Source organism: Stegostoma tigrinum, chromosome 25 (assembly GCF_030684315.1).
Source record: "Stegostoma tigrinum isolate sSteTig4 chromosome 25, sSteTig4.hap1, whole genome shotgun sequence".
Taxonomy (NCBI): Eukaryota; Metazoa; Chordata; class Chondrichthyes; order Orectolobiformes; family Stegostomatidae; genus Stegostoma; species Stegostoma tigrinum.
The window spans coordinates 15,940,643-15,960,465 of NC_081378.1; the positions used below are offsets into that span (position 1 = coordinate 15,940,643).

Below are 19,823 nucleotides of genomic sequence, written 5' to 3' on the forward strand. Positions count from 1 at the left end.
AGTTTAAGAAGTGAAACATTAAGAATAATCACTTCCTTAACCACAAAAGTTTCCATTTTTACCTATGACTATTAAAGTTTGCTTTCAATATTTAATAATTGCCTGGCCTTACCTCCTCCAATGTGTGGTAAGAAGCATAGTTGAATGTTTGGCTGTTACGTTCCTTATGTCGAGAAAGTATCATTTCCTTCTTCTCTTCATCCAATAGAAGCTGAAAGATTACAGTACAGTCAATAGTGAGCTGTCTCTAATATTAACCGACTGTAGTGGTAACTCCAGAGCCAGTGTATACTTGGTGCAGTGTTACCAAATTATCAATCACTAAGGGTTAGTTGAAGGAGAATACCTGTAGATCTTCAATCAAGATTGAGTAACCGATACCGTTGAACTCAAAGAAGGCTTTCACAGATTGTGCATGTTCTCTTGGGACTTGGATGTCAATGGGCATCAAGGGCCTGCTTGGTTCTAACCAGAAATCAATCTAAGGAAAAGAATTATACAATTAACTCTTAGTGTATGGATTGCCATAAATAGAAAAACACAATCTAAAAAAAGTGAAATGTTTTTCTGGTTTTGAATGTGTACTAGCCATTACACAATCTGGGCTGACATGTTCCATACATAACAGTGGGAGTGCTTCACTGTCACGGCTGTTACTTTCAGGTGAGATATTAAACCAGTGGCCCATCTGCACTTTCTGGTAGATGCTAAAGATTGTTCATCGTTTGTTCAACACTTTTAAAATATTACTTTATTGCTGTGCCTTTCACTGGAGCTTGCTGTGTTCAAATTACCTGCTACAATTGTATGTTAAATAGTCCTTCACTAGACGTAAAGTGCATTACAACATCCTTAGGTTGTGAAAGGTGATATATAAACAGCTTTTTTTTATCTTTGGTTAACAGTTCAATATTGTGTTGGTTTGAGTATTATAGTAACAGCATAAAAGGCAATAAGACTAATGATGTATAAACTCACTAGGATATTTCCAGGACTGAAGGGTTAATGCTTCAGAGAGAAACTTGAGAGGTTGAGCCATTTTTTCATTTGAGCCAAGAAGGTGGCAGGGTGAACAGAAAGTGATCTCCAAAATTATTGGGAATTATAATATTATAAGTAGGGATAAATTGGTTGGAAGGACAGTAAATAAAAGGAACAAATTTAAGATAATCACAAAAAATACTATGCTATTAGCTATGAGAGTGCAAATAGTAAAGTGAGACTATATGAGTTGACCGAGTAGAGAATTGCTGTCATGAACTTGATGGATGAAATATCCTGTAATTCTATACTTCTAGCATTTTGATGTAATTTGCTGCAAGCATTAAAAGTTCTCAAAGATCTGCAGGATTCATCAATCTGATTATTATCTTTCCAGTCACGCAGACTCACCACTATTCCTGAGATTTTCCGAACTTTAGTAAATCAAGGGTCATTTCCCCCTCCCCCTCCCCCTCCGCCCATGGACAGACAGGTTAGAGATGTGTCATAACGATGTGTGGATCAAATATCCTATGGAGTAGGAGGGTTGTAAATGTGCCACTTACCGGGAGCAGAAGTTGACAATTCAGCCAATTCCATCATTCAATTAAATCATCGCAAATTAATACCTTAACTTCACCCATGGTTCCATCATCTTTAACACTCTTGCCTGACAAAAATCTATCAAGTTCAGCTTTGAATATTCTAATAACGCCTTTGTCTCAACAGCTTTTTGGAAAGAGTTCCAAGATTCCACTGAAGTACCTCATAGCTACACTAGGTGCAGTGTTTTGTTAACTTGAATCTCTGTTTTATGCTACACGAGCAGTTCAAACAGTACAGGGCCACGAACAAATTTGACAGGGCAGAAAATGAGGCACTTTCCAGTGGAGAAGTTATGTGTTCTGGAGAAGGAAAGAGTTGATATGTACAAACAAATTAGTAGTATTCCACAAAAGTACAGACTGGGTGACCACTTCACTGAACCCTACATTTTGTCCACAAAGATGACCCTGAACCTCCTGTTGCCTGCCCTTTCAAGACACCACCATATTCCCCAGCCAACATCTCTGTCTTGGGATTGTTATACTGCTCCAGCTATGCTCAGCGCAAGCTGGAAGAACAATGCCACAATTTTCTTAGGAGCCCTGCAGTCTTCTGAACTCAATATTGAATTCAATAGTTTAAGCCACAACATTCGACACCTTGAGTGAGATGCCACCACCAGACACATATTCGCCTCCCCTCCCTTGTTTGCCTTCCACAGGGACCGTTCCCTCCAGGACAACCTGGTGCACTCTTTCTTCATTCCCAACACTCCCTGAAGCTCCACAGCACCCTCCCCTGCAATTGCCAAAGGTGTAACACTTGCCCACTCACCTTCTCCCTCCTCAGTAGCCAAAGGCCCAAACACATCTTCCAGGTGAAGTAGCGCTTTACCTGCAGTTCATACAGTCTCGTCTGCTGCATTCACTGCTGATAATGTGGTCTCCTCTACATTGGGAAAACGAAGTGTAGACTGGGTGACTGCTTTGCAGAACACCTATGTTCTGTCTGCAAAAATGACCCTGAGCTTCCAGTTGCCTGCCACTTCAACGCACCACTCTGCTTCCTGACCAATATATCTGCTGCAGTACTCCAGCAAAGCTCAGCACAAGCTGGAAGAACAACAACCTCTTTCTCCGATTGGGGACTCTGCGGCCTTCTGGACTCAATATTGAGTTCAATAACATTAGGGATTGAGCTCTCCTGTGTCCACCCCCATACACCAGGCCTTGTGATCACGTAGTCTGCTATCACACATGCCCCATTGTTAGCCACTAATAGTCTCCATTAATAGCTGTTCACCCTCCTAGCCAGATTGTTATCCACTCCTTTGTCTGTTCTTCTCTCTCTTTGGACTCAATCCCCAGTCCCTTTTGTTTAATCCTTACCCCCTCCCCACACCTAATTGTCTGCATAAAAAACAACATTTTTCCAGCCACCATCAGTGCTGAGAAAGGGTCACTGGCCCCAAAACATTAAATCTGATTTCTCTTCACAGATGCTGCCAGACCTGCTGAGCTTTTCCAGCAATTTCTGATTTTGTTTCTGATTTACAGCATCCCCACTTCCTATGGTTTCAATAATTTTAGGGCCTGAGCACCTTCTTCCAAGCCCTTACACCAATCCCAACAGTCCAGGCCTTGTTATCACATAGGCCGATACCACAAACAACCTGTTGTCAGGCACTAATGATACCCATTACTGCTATTGATTCTCCTAGTCTGACCCTTACCCACACCTTTGTCTGCCCAACTGTTTCTCTCTCTCTCTCTCTCTCTCTGTGCTCTATCTCCACCTATTATTTACTCCTTGCCCTCCCCCCACCCTCTCTAACATATATACTGACCTTTCCCTAGTTACACTTAGTTCTGTAGAAGGGTCACTCAACCTGAAACATTAACTCTGCTTTCTCTCCACAGATGCTGCCAGACCTGCTGAGCTTTTCTCCAGCAATTTCTGATTTTGTTTCAAATTAGGAGTAGGAGAGAAACATTCAGTCCCTCAAGCCTGCTCTGTAACTTGATAAGATTATGGCCAATCTGATTGTGCCCTCTACATTTCTCTCTAGTTGCTATGTCCTTTGGCTACCTCGTCAGTAAATGAGCCTTAAAAGCATTCACTGATCTAGCCTCTGCCTCCTGGGGAACAGAGTTCCACAGGCTAATCTTGCTCTGAGACAAAATGTTTCTCCAAACTACTATGTCACACGCAACATGTCTTATTTTAAAACTGTAACCCCTAGTTTTAGTCTCTCCCATAAGGGGGAAACAGGCTTTCAGCGTTCACCTCATCAAGCCTGTTCAGGATTGTATCAGAGATATTGGGAACTGCAGATGCTGGAGAATCCGAGATAACAAAGTGTGGAGCTGGATGAACACAGCAGGCCAAGCAGCATCTTAGGAGCACAAAAGCTGAAGTTTCGGGCCTAGACCCAGTGTTTGTGCTCCTAAGATGCTGCTTGGTCTGCTATGTTCATCCAGCTCCACACTTTGTTGTCTCCCTTCAGGATTGTATTAGTTTTAATAATGTCACCTCTCTATTTTCTAAACTCTTACAGGTACAGGCCCAATCTGTACAGCCTTTCCTTATAACCACCTCATCCGAGGTATCAGTTGACAGAACATTGTCTGCACTACTTCTAATGCAAGTAAAGGCTTTCGTAAATTCGGGGACCAAAACTGTACATAGATGGTCTCACATAGGTGGCCTGTATGACAGTATACTTCAATATATTTCATCTCCCTTGCAATAAATGACAACAAAATCCACTTGCCTCTGCAATCACTTGCCATTCCTGTACATTTTGTAATAAATGTACCATATCACTGATGAAGGTCTGTAAAATATCATTATTATTTGGAAACTTTGGTTCTAAACTAGATTTTTGGTTTCTGTTTCTGTTTTTTAAGGGTCAAAAGCTTCTTTATAAGCAGTGGATCAAAACAGCCGTTCCAAGGCATCATGTGACTTAAGCTCAATGGCTAGGGAAGCTACCTGGTGAGACAATTGCTGAAAGTTACTAAATTGAGTTTTTATGACCCAGAGAAAGAGGCTTGAAGAAGGATCAATTCAGAAGATCCATGAAAGATGCATTACCCAGCAATTGAGTAGTAGTCAAAGTGGCTGGAAAGCATCTTGTGTGACTTTTCTGAGTTCAGTGAGAAAAGTCAATGGGTTAACATATAGCTGCATATATCAGGAATGGCAGTAATGGAGAGAATAATGTATATTCGTAGATTCGAAAACACAGATTAGCCACAGAAGGAGGTCATTAAACCCAAGTCTGTTCAGCCATCAAAATGACCATGGCCAATCTGTTTGCGTTTCGAATTGTACATTCCTATGCATTGCTGTCAACTTTTTATGGTATTGCATCCATCTTAAAATTCTGTTGATCATTCAGAAATTTGACAAGAGGAAATGCTTGTAACCTTGTCAATTGAGGAGAAATTTTAAACGGAAGAAAGGAGTGATTCTTCACTGGGTCTGAGATTCTGCAAAGTATAATCTAGGAAAAGAGAATTGTATCTTTCTTTTTGTGGTTTAAAAAATATCTTTCCAAATTGCATTTGATTCTGTACTTTTTCCTTGTGTGTTATAAAATTAAAAGCACTTTAGCACCCTTTTGTGAAGATGTTCAGTGACTGACCACCACAGGAGCCAAATTGCAAAACTAAAACCTATCAACTCAGGTATGAGTCTATCAGCTTTACCATTAGCTGCAATCAATAACAACCCTCTGATCCCTCCATATGGCTGAGTTCTGCAATTTCTCTCCATTTAAATAACATGCTCTTTTTCTATTCTTCCTGCCAAAGTAAACAACTTCACATTTTCCACATACTCCATCAGGAGTATTTTTGCTCACTCACTTAACATATCTATATCCCTTTGCAAACTGCTTACGTCCCCTTCACAACTTAATTTCCTACATGTCTTTGTGTTATCATCAAACTTAGAAGCCATAGATTTGGTCCCTTCATCTTTGATATAGACTGTAAATAATTGAGGCTCTATTGCTGATACCAGCCGCACTACACTTTTTCAGCCTGAGAAAAACCCATTTATCAGTACATTCAAGTTCCTGTTCAGTAACCAATCCCCTATTCATGCTAATATGTTATCATATGCCATGTGCTCTTATTTTACCTGTTGACCTTTGATGTGGCAAATTATTATATGCCTTTTGGAAATCAGAGGCTGATTATCTGCCTTGATTTCTGTATTATATGAGTTTCAAGGATTCACAATGACACATTAGCAATGATTTCAGTTCAGTAATTATTTGAGATAATAAAGTGTGAAGCTGGATGAACACAGCAGGCCAAGCGCATCTCAGGAGCACAAAAGCTGACATTTCGGTATTTTTTAACTGCAATCGCCTGATAGGTAAAGCATTTTAATTTAGTGAGAAATCTACAATGTAGCACCAAAGGCCACAGTTCCAGCCACAACTAAGACTGAAAAGTGAAAGGTAAAGATAGTGTGTGACCACTGTTCAAACAGGAATGGGGCACATGGCATAAAGAGATGCCCATGAATCACATTGATTTATATTAATTAAATATTACATTTACATTAATATATATTAACTTACATTTAGATGCTGCAGTTCTTGGAGGGACCGCACCAGATCAAGCTGTGTCTCATTGCTGGCAGTGACTCGTAAAACCTGGTCACTGTAAGAAGTGAAAATGAAAGAAATGAAATTGAAATTGTCCATGTGAGAGTTGAAAGCCATGGGACAGTCTTTTCAGCTCAGCCCTTGAGAAAGGAATTTGTCATAACTTTTCTCAAATGGCAGATTGTTGTGTGTTACTTTCAGCTTTGTACCAAAATTTACAATAGGCTGTGGAATGATGTGGACCCAGGAAATGGGGGGTTGAAAAAGTACTTTGCATCAGTCTTCATGGAGGAGGACACTAATAGCATTCGGAAAATACTAAACAAGGAGCTAAAGAAAGGGGTGGAAATAAATATGATACTACCTCAAGAGAAAAAGTACTCAAGAGAAAAAGCCCACACAGAAACAGGAAGAGTGTGCAGACTCCACACAGACAGTCACCCAAGGCTGGAATTGAACGTAGGATCATTAGTTTGATCCTAAAGGCTGTTAAATAACCTGGATCTGAAGGGTTGCTTCCCAGAATTTTAAAGGAAGTAGATACAGAGATGGTGGATGCACTGGTAGCAATCCTCCAAAAATCCTTGAGTTTTGGAAATGTTCCAAAGGATTGGAAAACAATCGAAGTAACACCCTTATTCAAGAATGGAAGTAGACAAAAAAATACACGTGATGTGGGGCACATTGGTTCAGTGGTTAACACTGTTGCCTCACAGTGCCAGGAACCTACGTTCAATTCCAGCCTTGGGTGACTGTCTGTGTGGAGTCTGCACACTCTTCCTGTTTCTGTGTGGGCTCCTCCAAGTGCTCTGATTTCCTCCCAAAGTCCAATGATGTGCTGGTTAGGTGGATTGGCCATGGGAAATTGCCCTGCATTGTCCAAGGATGTGTAGGCTAAGTGGATTAGCCATGGGGAATACAGGCTTATGGGGACAGGCTAGGTGTCTGGGAAGACCTTCAGAGGGTTGGTGCAGACTCAATAGGCTGAATGGCCTCTTTCTGCACTGTAGAGATTCTATGACACTAAAGGTCTTATAGCTTAATATCTGTCATTGAGAAAATTTTTGAGTCTGTTATAAACAATGTAAAAGCAGAGTTTTCAGAAATACATAAAATAATCAAGCAGAGTCAGCATGGCTTCATGAAAGGGAAATCATGCCTGATGAAATTATTAGAATCCATTGAGGAAGTAACAAAAAGGGATAGATAAATGGAAACCAGCAGCAGTTATATATTTGGATTCCCAAAAGACATTTGTTAATGCTACACACCAGAAGCAACTTAATAAGACAAGATAACACAATGTGGAGCTGCAAAAACACAACTGGCCAGGCAGCATCAGAGGAGCAGGAAACTTGACTTTTTGGCTTGGGACTCTTCTTCAGAAATGGTGGCGGGGGAGAAGTGAGCTCAGAAATAAATAGACAGAGGAGGGGTGGAGTTGGGGATGGTAGGTGGGATGGTGATAGGTGAGTGCAGGTAGGAAGTGGTAGGGATTGGTCAGTGAGATGGGAGGAGTGGATAGGTGGGAGAGGAGATGGACAGTTTGTGTCAGGTCAAGGATGCGGGGGTGAGATGGAGGTGTGGTTATGGGATGAGGCAGGGGGGCAGGAAATTTTGAAACTGGTAAAATCCACATTTAGGCCGTAGGCGCCCGAGGCAGAATATGAGGTGCTGCTCCTCCAGTTTGCGGGTGGTGTCATTGTGACACTGGAGGAGGCCCAGGATGGGCATGTCACCAGGGGGTGGATGGGGCAGTTGAAGTGGTTCACGAGTGGAAGGTGCTGTTGTTTGTTGCAAACAGAACACAGGTGCTCTACAAAGCAGTCTTTGAGCCTCCGCTTGGTCTCACTGATGTAGGGAAGGCCACATCAGGGTCAGTGGATGAGCTGAATATTATTTAAGTGGGGAGAGACTGTAAAAAGCGTAGCACACAAGGATTTGAGGGTCCTGATTAATTAAGTACAAAAAAGCTCACATTCAAGTTCAGTACGTAATAAAGAGGGCAAATGAACTATTGGTCTTTGTTACAAAGGCAATGAAATCTAAAAACAGGGAATCTTGCTAAAACTATATAGGGCACTAAGTGGATCACATCTAGAATACAGCGAACAGTTTTAATGTCCTTATCTAAAGAAAGATACATTGGCATTGGAGGCAATCCAGAGAAAGTTCATTGACTTGATCCTGGTGTGGAGGATTTTCTTATGAGGAGAGGTTCAGTAAGTTGGTCTTTACTCAGTTGAAGAGAGAAGAATGAGAGTGACCTTACTGAAACATATAAGACTCTTAGGGTGTTTGGCATGGCAGATATTGAAGGCTTATTTCTCCTTGTCTAGGACCAGAAAGCATAAACTCAGAATAAGGATTGGCACATTTAACACTGAGCTGAGGTGGACCTTATTCTCTCAGATGGTAATCATTCTATGGAATTGTTTATTGCAGTGGGCTGTTAAAATGAATGATTAAGTATATTCAAGGCTGAAATAAGGAGGTTTTTAATGAGAATGGAATCAAGAGTTACAGGAATAAGGCAGAGAAGTGGAGTTGAGAATTATCAGATCAACCATGATCTCATTATATGGCAGAGCAGGCTTGGTGAGTTAAATGGTTATTTAGTCTCATGATCTTAGAGGTTGTGTTGTTGATGAAGACTGTGCGAAGGAACCCAAAGCCATTTTATCCAGGTTCTCTACAGATATCGGAGAAAGCTGAGACCTTAATCCCGTTTTTCTGAATTAAAAAGATTTTATCAATCCACATTTAATGGCACTTTCAAAATTCACAGAACTTTGTTATGAGCTGTTGCAGAAAACAAGTGTTATTCATTACAAAAATTAAACTCAGTTACTGAAGAAATTGCACAATAGGATTTCCAGGAAAAATATTGCATTGATGTAATAGTTTCCGTTAATCAGATAGTTTCTTTTAATTAAACAGTTTATTTGTCTAAACACACAATGAGTCGGCTTCCTGGGTGGTCAGGCAGCATATTTGTAAAGATCATAGGGCCCATGGTTTTGCAACCCAGTGACTTTCTTTAAAGTAAAAACCAAAAGAACTGTGAATGCTGTAAATCAGAAACAAAATCAGAAGTTGCTGGAAAAGCTCAGCAGGTCCAGCAGCATCCGTGAGGAGAAATCAGAGTTAACGTTTCGGGTCTGGTCACCTGAGCTGACTTAATGCCCTTTAAATCCAGTTGGGATTCCCCTCTTTCTTGCAGATCAGTGAGTTCTCATGTGAAAGGGGGAGGAGAGGAAATGGCCTAGTGGTTATCACTGGACTGTTAAACCAGATAACATTCTGGCGACCCAGGTTTGAATCCTGCCACGGCAGATGATGGAATTTGAATTCAATAAAAAAATCTGTAATTAAGAATCTAATGATGACCATGAATCCATTGTCGATTGTTGGAAAAACCCATCTGGTTCACTAATGTCCTTTAGGGAAGGAAACTGCCATCTTTACCAGGTCTAGCCTACATGTGACTCAAGACCCACAGAAATATGGTTGATTCTCAACTGCCCTCTGGGCGATTAGGAATAGGCAATAAATGCTGCCTAGCCAGTGAATGAATAAAAAAAAGCTATCACCACCAAATATGCAATCAACCAGCAGAGGGCACATGATATCATATAGAGACTGCATCCTTCGGCCCCACCCTCCTATTTTTGGTTTTGAACTTGCGAAGTCCTTATGCTTTTCAATTCATCCTCTCTGCTCTCCTAAGCCATTCAAATATGTTACAGAAACAAACCTTGAAGAATTCTATCAGTATTGGGATATGAGGCAAAACTGGTCATTAGTTAGTGGATCTTTTAGTCTGCTTTAATCTCTATTTTCCTTCTTTTATTTCTCTATTTTGTTTGTATTTCCCTGGTCACTTTAACCCATATTCACCCAACCCACACGTGTTCAAACCCTATTTAACAGAAAGTCAATGATCAAGTTCAGCAGTCCAACTCTGAAGTTGTAGAGAGAAGGGGGTTTGACAACCCCCCAGAATTGCAGCTAGGAGTTTCTCAAATTAATTTCTCGAACCCTGCTGCAAGTCAAACCCAGGAAAAAAAATTATGCGAACAAGAAAACAAATTGTGTTTTTGAAAAATAATTTCTGCAAACAGTTGTTTATCAGTGAGAAAAGTATTGGAGGTAAGGATAAAAGGCTGCTTGACCAATAGAATCATCTAACTGGTTAATGAACAGTGAGTTAGTTTCCTGAATGTTTTTAGGAAGGTGGTATTCTACAAAAATGAGCATTCAGGTAGCCAATGGCAGGTTTGTGGGGTAGGGGCATTTGATAGCCAGTAATCATGTCATGAAATCTTCAGGAATATGTGCAAACAAAATTAGCAACCGTTGGATGTGCATTCGGAGAAATGGGTGCAGGGGAAACATGATTGGGATGATTCAAATTATGAGGGGCATAGAAAGTGTAAACAGGGGTGAACTTTTCCTCTTGGTGGAGGGATCAATGACTGGAGACATAATTGTAAGGTAAGGAGGGGCAGAAGGTTTAGAGGGAATATTAGGAAAAAAATGTTCACTCTAGAGAATCTGGAACTCACTGCCTTCTAAGGGCATTAGAGGCAGAAACTGTCATAACATATAAGAATTATTCAGATGTACACTTACAATACCAAGGCATACAAAGAAATAGGCCAAATGCTGTAAAATTAGTTTAGAATAGTCAGATGGTTATTTTTGACCAGCGCAGACTCCTGGGGCAAAAGGACTTCTTCTGTGCTGTCGGCCACTATCACTCTCTGATTACCCTCCATTTAATGCCACCCCTTGACATGAGACTCAACATTAAACCATTTGGGGACTGGAGAAAGTGACTGAGACACTTTAATAAGATCAGATAATTAAGATTCACAATCTGTCATTGACGTGGCTACATAAAAAGCCCCTCGGTCTATACCAAAGGGTACAAGATAGATTCCAGAGCCTCACTCCAAATCAAGCTCACCAGCAAGCTCAGTTTCTATGTGCTGATGTATATACACAAGGCATCAGCCCCAGCTTCTAAGCTATAAACAGGATCACTCACAATTGCAAATAGCGTATCGACATAGTAAGCTTAAGTTTGTAAATTGTCCTCAGGACTCCCTTTTTCCTGGTGTAACTGTGCCTTAAAGCTATGGCCATAGTCAACAAGCCAGATGATGTTGGAGGGCTGACCCTCACCCTAACGATTGCTGCTCATCACTGCACACAGCTCTCCGTCAGGCTATAGTTCCAGTCTTACACATGGAACAACTCCACTAATGTATAAGAAGCTCATAGTGAATTGCCAGCCTGTTTTACCCAACTCCCTCTCTGGAAAAAAAATAGCACAGGGCTAAAACAGGACATCATTTCCCTCTGATCCCATATGCTTAGGATGCCCATTTGTGTCAAACAAGATTCTTCTACCAATCTGCAAAGGTGGGGGACCTCACGTGCCACTAATCGAGAATCTTGAGGGTTAGATTTTATCAGATCTTTTAAGAAAGGCTGGATATCCAGGAACTCGACGTCTTTGTACCTATGTTACCAGTGGTAGAAAGCTCAGTAGCACAGTTGCCTATCTGTCAGAGGCGGATGTCAATTAATTTGGCTACTTCCTGACTCCCCTTAGCGTGAAAGTGTCCTTTTCCTCTTCCCACAACCTCAGCCATGGTCATTTGTAACGGTGATGCTGCTGATCGACTGGCGCTTTGATTGGGAAACACTTTACAGATGGTTATCAACCTCAATTAGACAGAGGTCCTAGGGTGGCCTCTTACTTAGTAGCCAAAAGTAATATGCCATTCTGGACTCTGCTGCCCTCCACATGAGTCAGGTTCTGTTGGCCTTGACACTGGGATTATTTACGTTTCCCAAAACATTCCAGCCTTCATTTCAATGAGTATAACTTCACAGAGGGCGTAATGATAGTTTCCAAATGGCCCAGTGGTGACACAACTCCTTGTTGCTATTTTGGATGGCTGACTGCAATTTGATGCAATTTTCACAGCGCACATGTCGGGGAAAATGACATTTACTCACCCAACAAATGTCTCTTGGCTGTAAACAGCCACTAGTAAAGCTCCAAGAACCAACAGGGTCCTCATTTGCAGCAGGAAATGTGTCAAAATAGTTACCTTTCACTGACTCTTATAAAGATTTCTTATCTTAGTCCGAGACCCTTTATTAATTATTGCCCAAAGTATATTTTTCCCTCATGTGTCTTTTGTCTCCCTGCTGTCCAGTTCCCACCGTTTAATGAGCTGAATTCAATCACGCCTCAGGTTTCTGCCAGTCCTTATTTAGAATTCGCAACACCTGCTGACAGGTGACCTTGCTTTCACCGCACCTTTGAAATTCACAGGACTTAAGGGTGATAACAGGTTTTAAGGATATGTTGTCATGTTTCATTTTGTTTTGAGGATATGAAGCTTCCATATTTCACTTATGTTCCTCTGTTCAACAAAGGCTCTGCACTGACCATGACTGAGGCCAATTCAGTGACAATACCATCCTCCTCTCCACCCTGTAACCCACTTGAGCTTCTGCCAGGCCTACTCTCAAACTGTCACTCAACTTTAATACTTAGCAACAAACTAAAAATCTTTGGACTTCAATATGACAGAAAACGGTTAAAAATGACCTAGGACACTAGAAAGGCTGCCAAAGTCACCTGACCTGAAAGTAGCCAAGCTCAAGAAAGAATTTACAAAGGAATGTCTGACTAACACAACTTCAGAAAGGCTGAAACAGGCCACTGCCTTGAATCTGTTTAGTACACTCTATCCAAGGGTAATTACCTGGGCTCATAATGCAAAAGGTGGATTGGGTCACCCTCCCATCCCACATTTCACCCCATCCCGTCATTACTCTGATAGCCCTCTGAGAGAGAAACCATTCCTTTTTTTGGCTCTAAATGGGAGACTCATTCTTGATAATAAAATGTGAGGCTGGATGAACACAGCAGGCCAAGCAGCATCTCAGGAGCACAAAAGCCCTATTTATTCCAGTTCCCTCCCCCCATCCCCCTCTCTGATGAAGGGTCTAGGCCCGAAACGTCAGCTTTTGTGCTCCTGAGATGCTGCTTGGCCTGCTGTGTTCATCCAGCCTCACATTTTATTATCTTGGAATCTCCAGCATCTGCAGTTCCCATTATCTCTGAGACTCATTCTTGAGATTGTCCCACTTAATTCTAGACTCTCAACAAGGGGAAACCTCTCAGCATCTGAGAATCTGCTCTCCTAGCTTAATACATCAGTAATACTAGTAACCTGTTAAAGGGCAGCTTGCTGGCCCTGCAAGGTTCTTTGGGCCCTGCAAGGTTTGCAGTAATGGTGGCAACACTCTGAGATTCCATGGCATCAAGCACGGGTCTCATGCTGATCTCAGTCTGAACTTCCAGTATAGCATGGAGATGGTGGATATTTCTCCAGCTGTGACAATTCCCGAGGAGACTGAAATATTAGCCTCTGGACACTACATCATGAGTGGTTCAGCTCCTTGTGGAGTTGACCACAGAATGCTTGCTAAAAATGCCAGGCTTCAGCACTGAGCAAAGCTCTGTGCCAAATTGGAGTAAGCCAGCTCCATGCTGCTTGGCAATGATGACAAGCCCCCTGTAAGGTCTGCCAATGCATCAAGCATCACGGTGTGCATCGATGTCAGCATCTTCCTGACTGTCACCTTGTCAAATCTCCAGAATCGATCTGTGACCTAGCCCTCCAGGGAACTGGCACATGGACCGTTCTTGTATGAAAGTCTGGCTGTAGCCCACTATTACCTGCTGAGTCACCATGTGCAGATCCTGACTCTATGCTGCAGTCAGGCCACAAAGCACAATGAAGGTGAGATAGAGATTGAGAAGGGGCATTAGGACACAGACATTTCATTATCTAGCTTGTTCTCAGTGATGCTAAATGCCATGATCTCTGTTCTAGCAGTCCTCACGGCATGGAGTGCGGTCTCCTCCAGAGATGCATGTGATACAGCCGTGTCTGTGCCCCTCCCATTTTGCTCAGTTCCCTCCTATCCTGGGCACCTTGTCCTGCCCGTGAAAGGAGAGTGAGTCAATAAGTTTGATGCAATGTGTTTAGATGATGTGCCTCCAATAGCTGACAAGCTGGGGGTATGTGGAGGCAACAAGAGCTGACTGTAAGGTTGGCATCATTGAAAGACTTGTGAGAGTGAAGTGGACTGGATGGTAGGTATGATTCTGATTGTCAACCAGCACATGACAGGGCCTCAGTGCATTGAGCAATGTGAGACGGTGATTGTGTGAGAGATAGAAGATATCCAGTGAGGATGCATTTACTGATCAAGTCAGGTCATTGGATGTTTTGCAGTGTTGTTGCCAGATCTTTGGGGCTAGAGTCTGGGATTTGACTTCCCTGGTTACCTTCTCCCATTCCTGTCTCAAAATCCACTTTGGTATCTGCTGGCCCCCTGTGGAATCATTGTTTCTCCAACACTTTGCATGTATTAATTCTTCCACAGCTATGTCAGAAATCTTCTGCACTGGTGCAATTGTTGCCTTTCTCGTTGCAGCTACTTTCTGTACTGGTAGTAAGCAGCAGCTTTTGTAAAATTTGCACTGCTCCCCTTGAAGACATGCCACCTAGCTGAAATATGTGCTAGCCACACACGCAGCCAAAGACCCCTTTTCACCATCCAACTACTCAGAGGCACATTCAGTGCTGAGCTGTACAGTGAAAGCCTTTCTCTTCCCAATTCCAGTACCAGCTCTCCATTTGCGCTGGTTGCTTTGAAGATCAAGGACCTTCTGACTTTTATGTGACCACATACAAATGACAGCCAGGAAAATGGCTGTTGATTTGACCCAGGATGTGACCCACTCTCTTGGTGTTTTGGCAGATCAGTCCCACTTCCTGATACCCGCCCCCAGTGGAAAAATCTGGCCCACTGTATGAAGTTATAAATCAAGATTCAATATGAACTTGGCACTGAAAGTTGATCACAAGGAACACATTGAATAACAGCCACTATTTGTACAGCAATGTGCCCAAATGCAATCAAAGGCAAACAATCAACATTCAGCCAGAAATGTTCTACTGTAGCTGAAAGTTAACAGGAACTTCAACCAAGCAGAAGGAAAATGAAAAACATTGTTTTGTTCTTTTAAAGAACCTTTCCTTCCATGCATCGGTTAATCAATCCAGTAAATTAGTCAAGTTTATGGTGAAGCTATTCCTATTATCTTTCATTGTACGTGATTCGCATTCCTTTTACATGCCTCTTTCTCAATTTACTTCATTCAGAAGTTTTTTTTCTCATTCTAGCTTTCCTTTACCTTGTACAAATCCATAGGCTCCGGCTGCTCTCCCTTGCCCTCTATCAAATGGCGACTTCCCTGTGTTTGTGGGGTCAGCTGAAACAATTCATTAGATCATGGCTGATCCGCATTTACAGACACATTACTAAATGCTCCCTTAACCCAGTAAGATACCTCTTTCAATCCAAAAACATCAAAGCTAGTGTAATACTAAAGACCCTTGGTCTATTTGTGTCCTTCCATTATTAACCCCATTCAATGTTGATTCAACTAAATGCTGGTAGTGAAACTATTTTCCTCACTTCATTCCCTGCCTCAGCCACGTTACAGAAAGGTCTGAATTACACAGGCCAATGTAAGAAAAAAGTTGTAACAAAAACAGAAGTTGCTGGAAAAGCTCAGCAGGTCTGGCAGCATCTGTGAGGAGAAATCAAAGTTAATGGTTTGGGTCCAGTGAACCTTACTCTGAGCGGCTGTGAGAAAGAGTCGCCGGGCCCAAAGTGTTAATTCTGATTTCTCTTCACAGATGCTGCCAGACCTGCTGACCTTTTCCAGCAACTTCTGTTTTCGTATCTGTCTTACACCATCCACAGTTGTTTTGGTTTTCAAGAAAACAGTTGCATTCAGCTTGAGCTTATCATCATTACAAGGAAGCATCCAAACAGTCAGCCTTTGTTTGCTTTTGTTTAAAGCTACATAAAGTAGTGTCAAACAGGAATTAGAAGCATGAAAGTAAATAACAATTGTGCCACAAAAATGCCAGGCAATGACCGTCTCCAATAAGAGACAACCCAACTACTACCTCTTGACATCTAATCGTGTTACCACCACTATCAAAATCCTGGGGGCTACCACTGACCAGAAACTCAACTGGACTCACCACATAAACACAGTGGCTACTACAGCAGGTCAGAGGCTAGGAATCCTGTTGTGAGTGACTCCTCTTGACTCCCCAAAGCCTATCCATCATCAGGAGTATGGTGAAATACTCCCCACTTGCCTAGATGAATGCAGCTCCAACAACACTCAAGAAGATTCACACCTTCCAGGACAAAGCAGCCGGCTTATTTGGCATCACATCCACAAGTATCCATTTCCTCCACCACCAATGTTCAGGAGCAGTGATATGTACTACCTACAAGAGGAACAGAAGAAATTCACCAAAGATCCCTAGGTGGCCCCTTCCAAACCTACGACCACTTCCTTCTACTAGGACAAGGATAGCAGATACATGGGAACGCCACCACCTGCAAGTTCTCTTCCAAACCACTCACCAAGCTGACTTGGAAATATATCGCCATTCCTTCACAATTGTAGGAACAAATCCTGCAATTCCTCCCCTGCAAGGGCATTATGGGTCAAACTACAGCATGTCGGCTGCGGCTGTTCAGATGGGCAGCTTATTACCACCTTCTCAAGGGCAACTAGGGACAGACAATAAATGCTGGTCAACCATCAATGCCCACATCCCACAAATGGACTTTAAAAATCTTGAAAGAAGATTTAGTAACTTTAGGGGTGATAATAAGAAAGCATCTCTTTGAGCAATAAGGAGTGAGAAATGTAGGACTGTATCAGCAAAAACCTGCTTACGTCTGGGGCCGATTGGATATTAAAAAACTGAATTTGCCTTTTTCTAAAGTAAAGGCAATAAGGTTTACGGAACCAAGGCAGGTTGATTGGTTTTGGATATGGATCAGTAGTGACCCCACTGAATGGCAGCATATCAGGTATTGAGAAATTATTTCAAGGGATGGCTGCACTTACTTGGCAATAAGACCTGAATTAGCCAAGAAATAAGAAGTATTTAAAAGCGTATTAAGCTGTTTATTTAGAGACAATCATATGTGGAAGTTTCACATTTAGGTCACTGAGTATATTCAAAAAAGAGATTAACTTCGAAATTTTTAGATATTGAAGGAATCAAGGAGTACAGGAAGAAAGTGGGGATTAGGCAGTTATACAGATGATTAGCCATGATCATACTGAATGGGAGAGCAGGTTCAAAGGGTCACATGACCAACTCCTGCTCCTACATTTCTATATTTCTGGAAGTGGCCATCACCTCCAAGACTTAGATCCAAATGTAGATTAAGCTGGTAAGATGAACATTTCCTCTGATCATGAAGTTTATATGTCAAATAATGTAACAGATCAAAAAGGCCAAACACTTTTGAATTTGGATTTGATAAAGAGAGTTGCAGCGTACAAGGACTGAAAAGTTACAATTAATCCACACAATAGTAACTTGTACTTATGAAATGTCTTTGATGTGAGAAAGCTTTGCAGCTTTACAGAATTTTAATTAGGCCACACTTGGAATATTGTGTGTAATTCCGGTCACCATGCCCCCAAAAGACTGTGGAAGTTTTGGAGAGGGTACAGAAAATGTCACCAGGATGTTGCCTGCTATGGGGGAATTTTAAATATGAAGGAAGGTTGGGTAGATTGGGTTTGTTTTCACTGGAACATAGGAGGTTGAGGGACAACCTGACAGAAGTTTATAAGATTGTGAATGGCATGGGTAGAGTGAAAAGCATGAGGCTTTTTCCCAGCATGGAGGGGTCAATTTCTAGAGGACACAGATTCAAAGTGCAGGGGAGTAGTTTAAAGGAGATGTGCGAGGCAGGTTTTTCACACAAAGAGTGGTGAGTGCCTGAAACATGCTGCCAGAGGAAGTGGTGGAAGCAGACATAATAGCAGCTTTCAAGAACCACCTGGACAAGTACAGGAATAGGAAGAGAATAGAGGGATACAGATCCTGTCAGCGAAGACAGTTTTAGTATGGAAGGGCAAAATGTGTTGGCGCAGGCTTGGAGGGCCAAATGGCCTGTCCTTGTGCTGTCTTGATCTTTGATAAAACATCCTAAGGTGTTCGCAGAGGAGTTTTCACCAAATTTTGATACTCAGATTAATCACACGAGTAGGTTGTAAGGAGTGTTTTAAAGGAGAAAACAGGTAAAGAGGCACTAAGGCTTGGAAGGAAATTCTATAATTTAGGCCCCGAACAACTACAGGCATGGCTGTCAATAGCAAAATGATTAAAATTGGTGAGGAGCAAGAGGTCAAAAATGCAGGAGCTCAGGGATCTTAAACAGTATTAGGGCCAATTAAAGTTACAGGGATAAACAAGGAAAGAACCCTAGTTAGAGTCCCAGGGATAAAAAACTGTAGATTATCAGAAGAGCTTCATATGTCAGGCCTATATTCACAGCAGCAATCTGTGTGTGTGCTTGTGTGTGTGTGTGTGTGTGTGTGTGTGTGTGTGTGTGTGTGTGTGTGTGTGTGTGTGTGTGTGTGTGTGTGTGTGTGTGTGTGTGTGCATGCGTGCGCGTGTGTGTGGGGGGGTGAGGGATTATGGGGACAACTGGACATCATAAAAACATTTTCTGAGAACAGAAGATAGCACTTTGTTGGATAGATTGTCAGTGATTTTTAAAAATGTGAAAAAAGGCATTAATAAGCTGTTCCTTTGAAGCTTGCAATAAAGACTGTTGATTTAATGCCTCATGTGCCTTTGTCAGAATTGATACTGGGAGGTACTGAACCATTTTCACAGGGCTGTGGGAGTGTAAGCTTATTACAAATGCAGGGGCAGCAGAAACAGCTGTGTAGTTAAAAAGTGCATTGCTGGGAATGAGCACTGGTGGGTTTTGCTAGGTATCAATATACTGAGTTTGGAATGAGCAAGGAAATTTGGGTTTATGACATATGGCATGCATGTGTGTTCTTTGAATAATTTCCCGACATTGACAACGAAGGGAAAATGGCTTAAGAGCCAAAATGATCCAGGGCTCCAGTGTCTGAACTTGATTGTCACAATGGCTGATGAGAAGAAAGCATAGCAAACCTACAAGTAGGGCACTAAGAAAGTTGTGAATATTGAACCAGTGAAGAGTAACAACAGGAGGAGAGGGTCCAGGAAAGAAAGTTACTCCATCTACATCTACAAAGTGAAGAGGCAGGTTCAATCTGACACTGGCATCTCCTCCAAATCCATGAGTGTCACAAACTTGTTCATCAGCAATATTTTTGAGTGCATCCCAAGGGAGCCTTCCTGTCTGGCTCAGTCTAACAACACATGCTGCCCCAACAGTTCCTGGAAGATTCACCCACTGTGTGCCCACTGCCACCCCCTGCTGAAAGCTCACCAAGCACACTGCGTCAGACGGTGACCAAACACAACTCCAAGTAAAGTATTGCATTGTACTTAAAACAAAGCACAAGAAATAGCTACATTTCACATTTCCATTCTCTACCCTCCCAGCATCCAATCTTCCCCAGATGATCACAAAGATTCTGTTACCTTCAGAATAAATCATTAATGCACGACTGCATTTATTCCAATCACCTTCTGTTGCGGTCACTGCACCCTTCTGCTCACAAAATAAA

At 42.0% G+C, this 19,823-nt stretch overlaps 1 protein-coding gene across 1 annotated transcript in view; it reads right to left on the reverse strand.

Moving 5' to 3' along the window:
* LOC125463402 (carboxypeptidase A1-like) overlaps positions 1-11,302 on the reverse strand; it is a 31,298-nt gene extending 19,996 nt beyond the window's left edge. The window contains exons 1-4 of the mRNA XM_059654467.1: positions 11,205-11,302; positions 6,125-6,206; positions 347-481; positions 113-211 (exon numbers count right to left, since the gene is read on the reverse strand). Of these exons, the coding sequence (XP_059510450.1) occupies positions 113-211; positions 347-481; positions 6,125-6,206; positions 11,205-11,302 (414 nt within the window). The remainder of the gene's footprint in view (positions 1-112; positions 212-346; positions 482-6,124; positions 6,207-11,204) is intronic.
* Between the last annotated feature and the right edge of the window lie 8,521 nt (positions 11,303-19,823).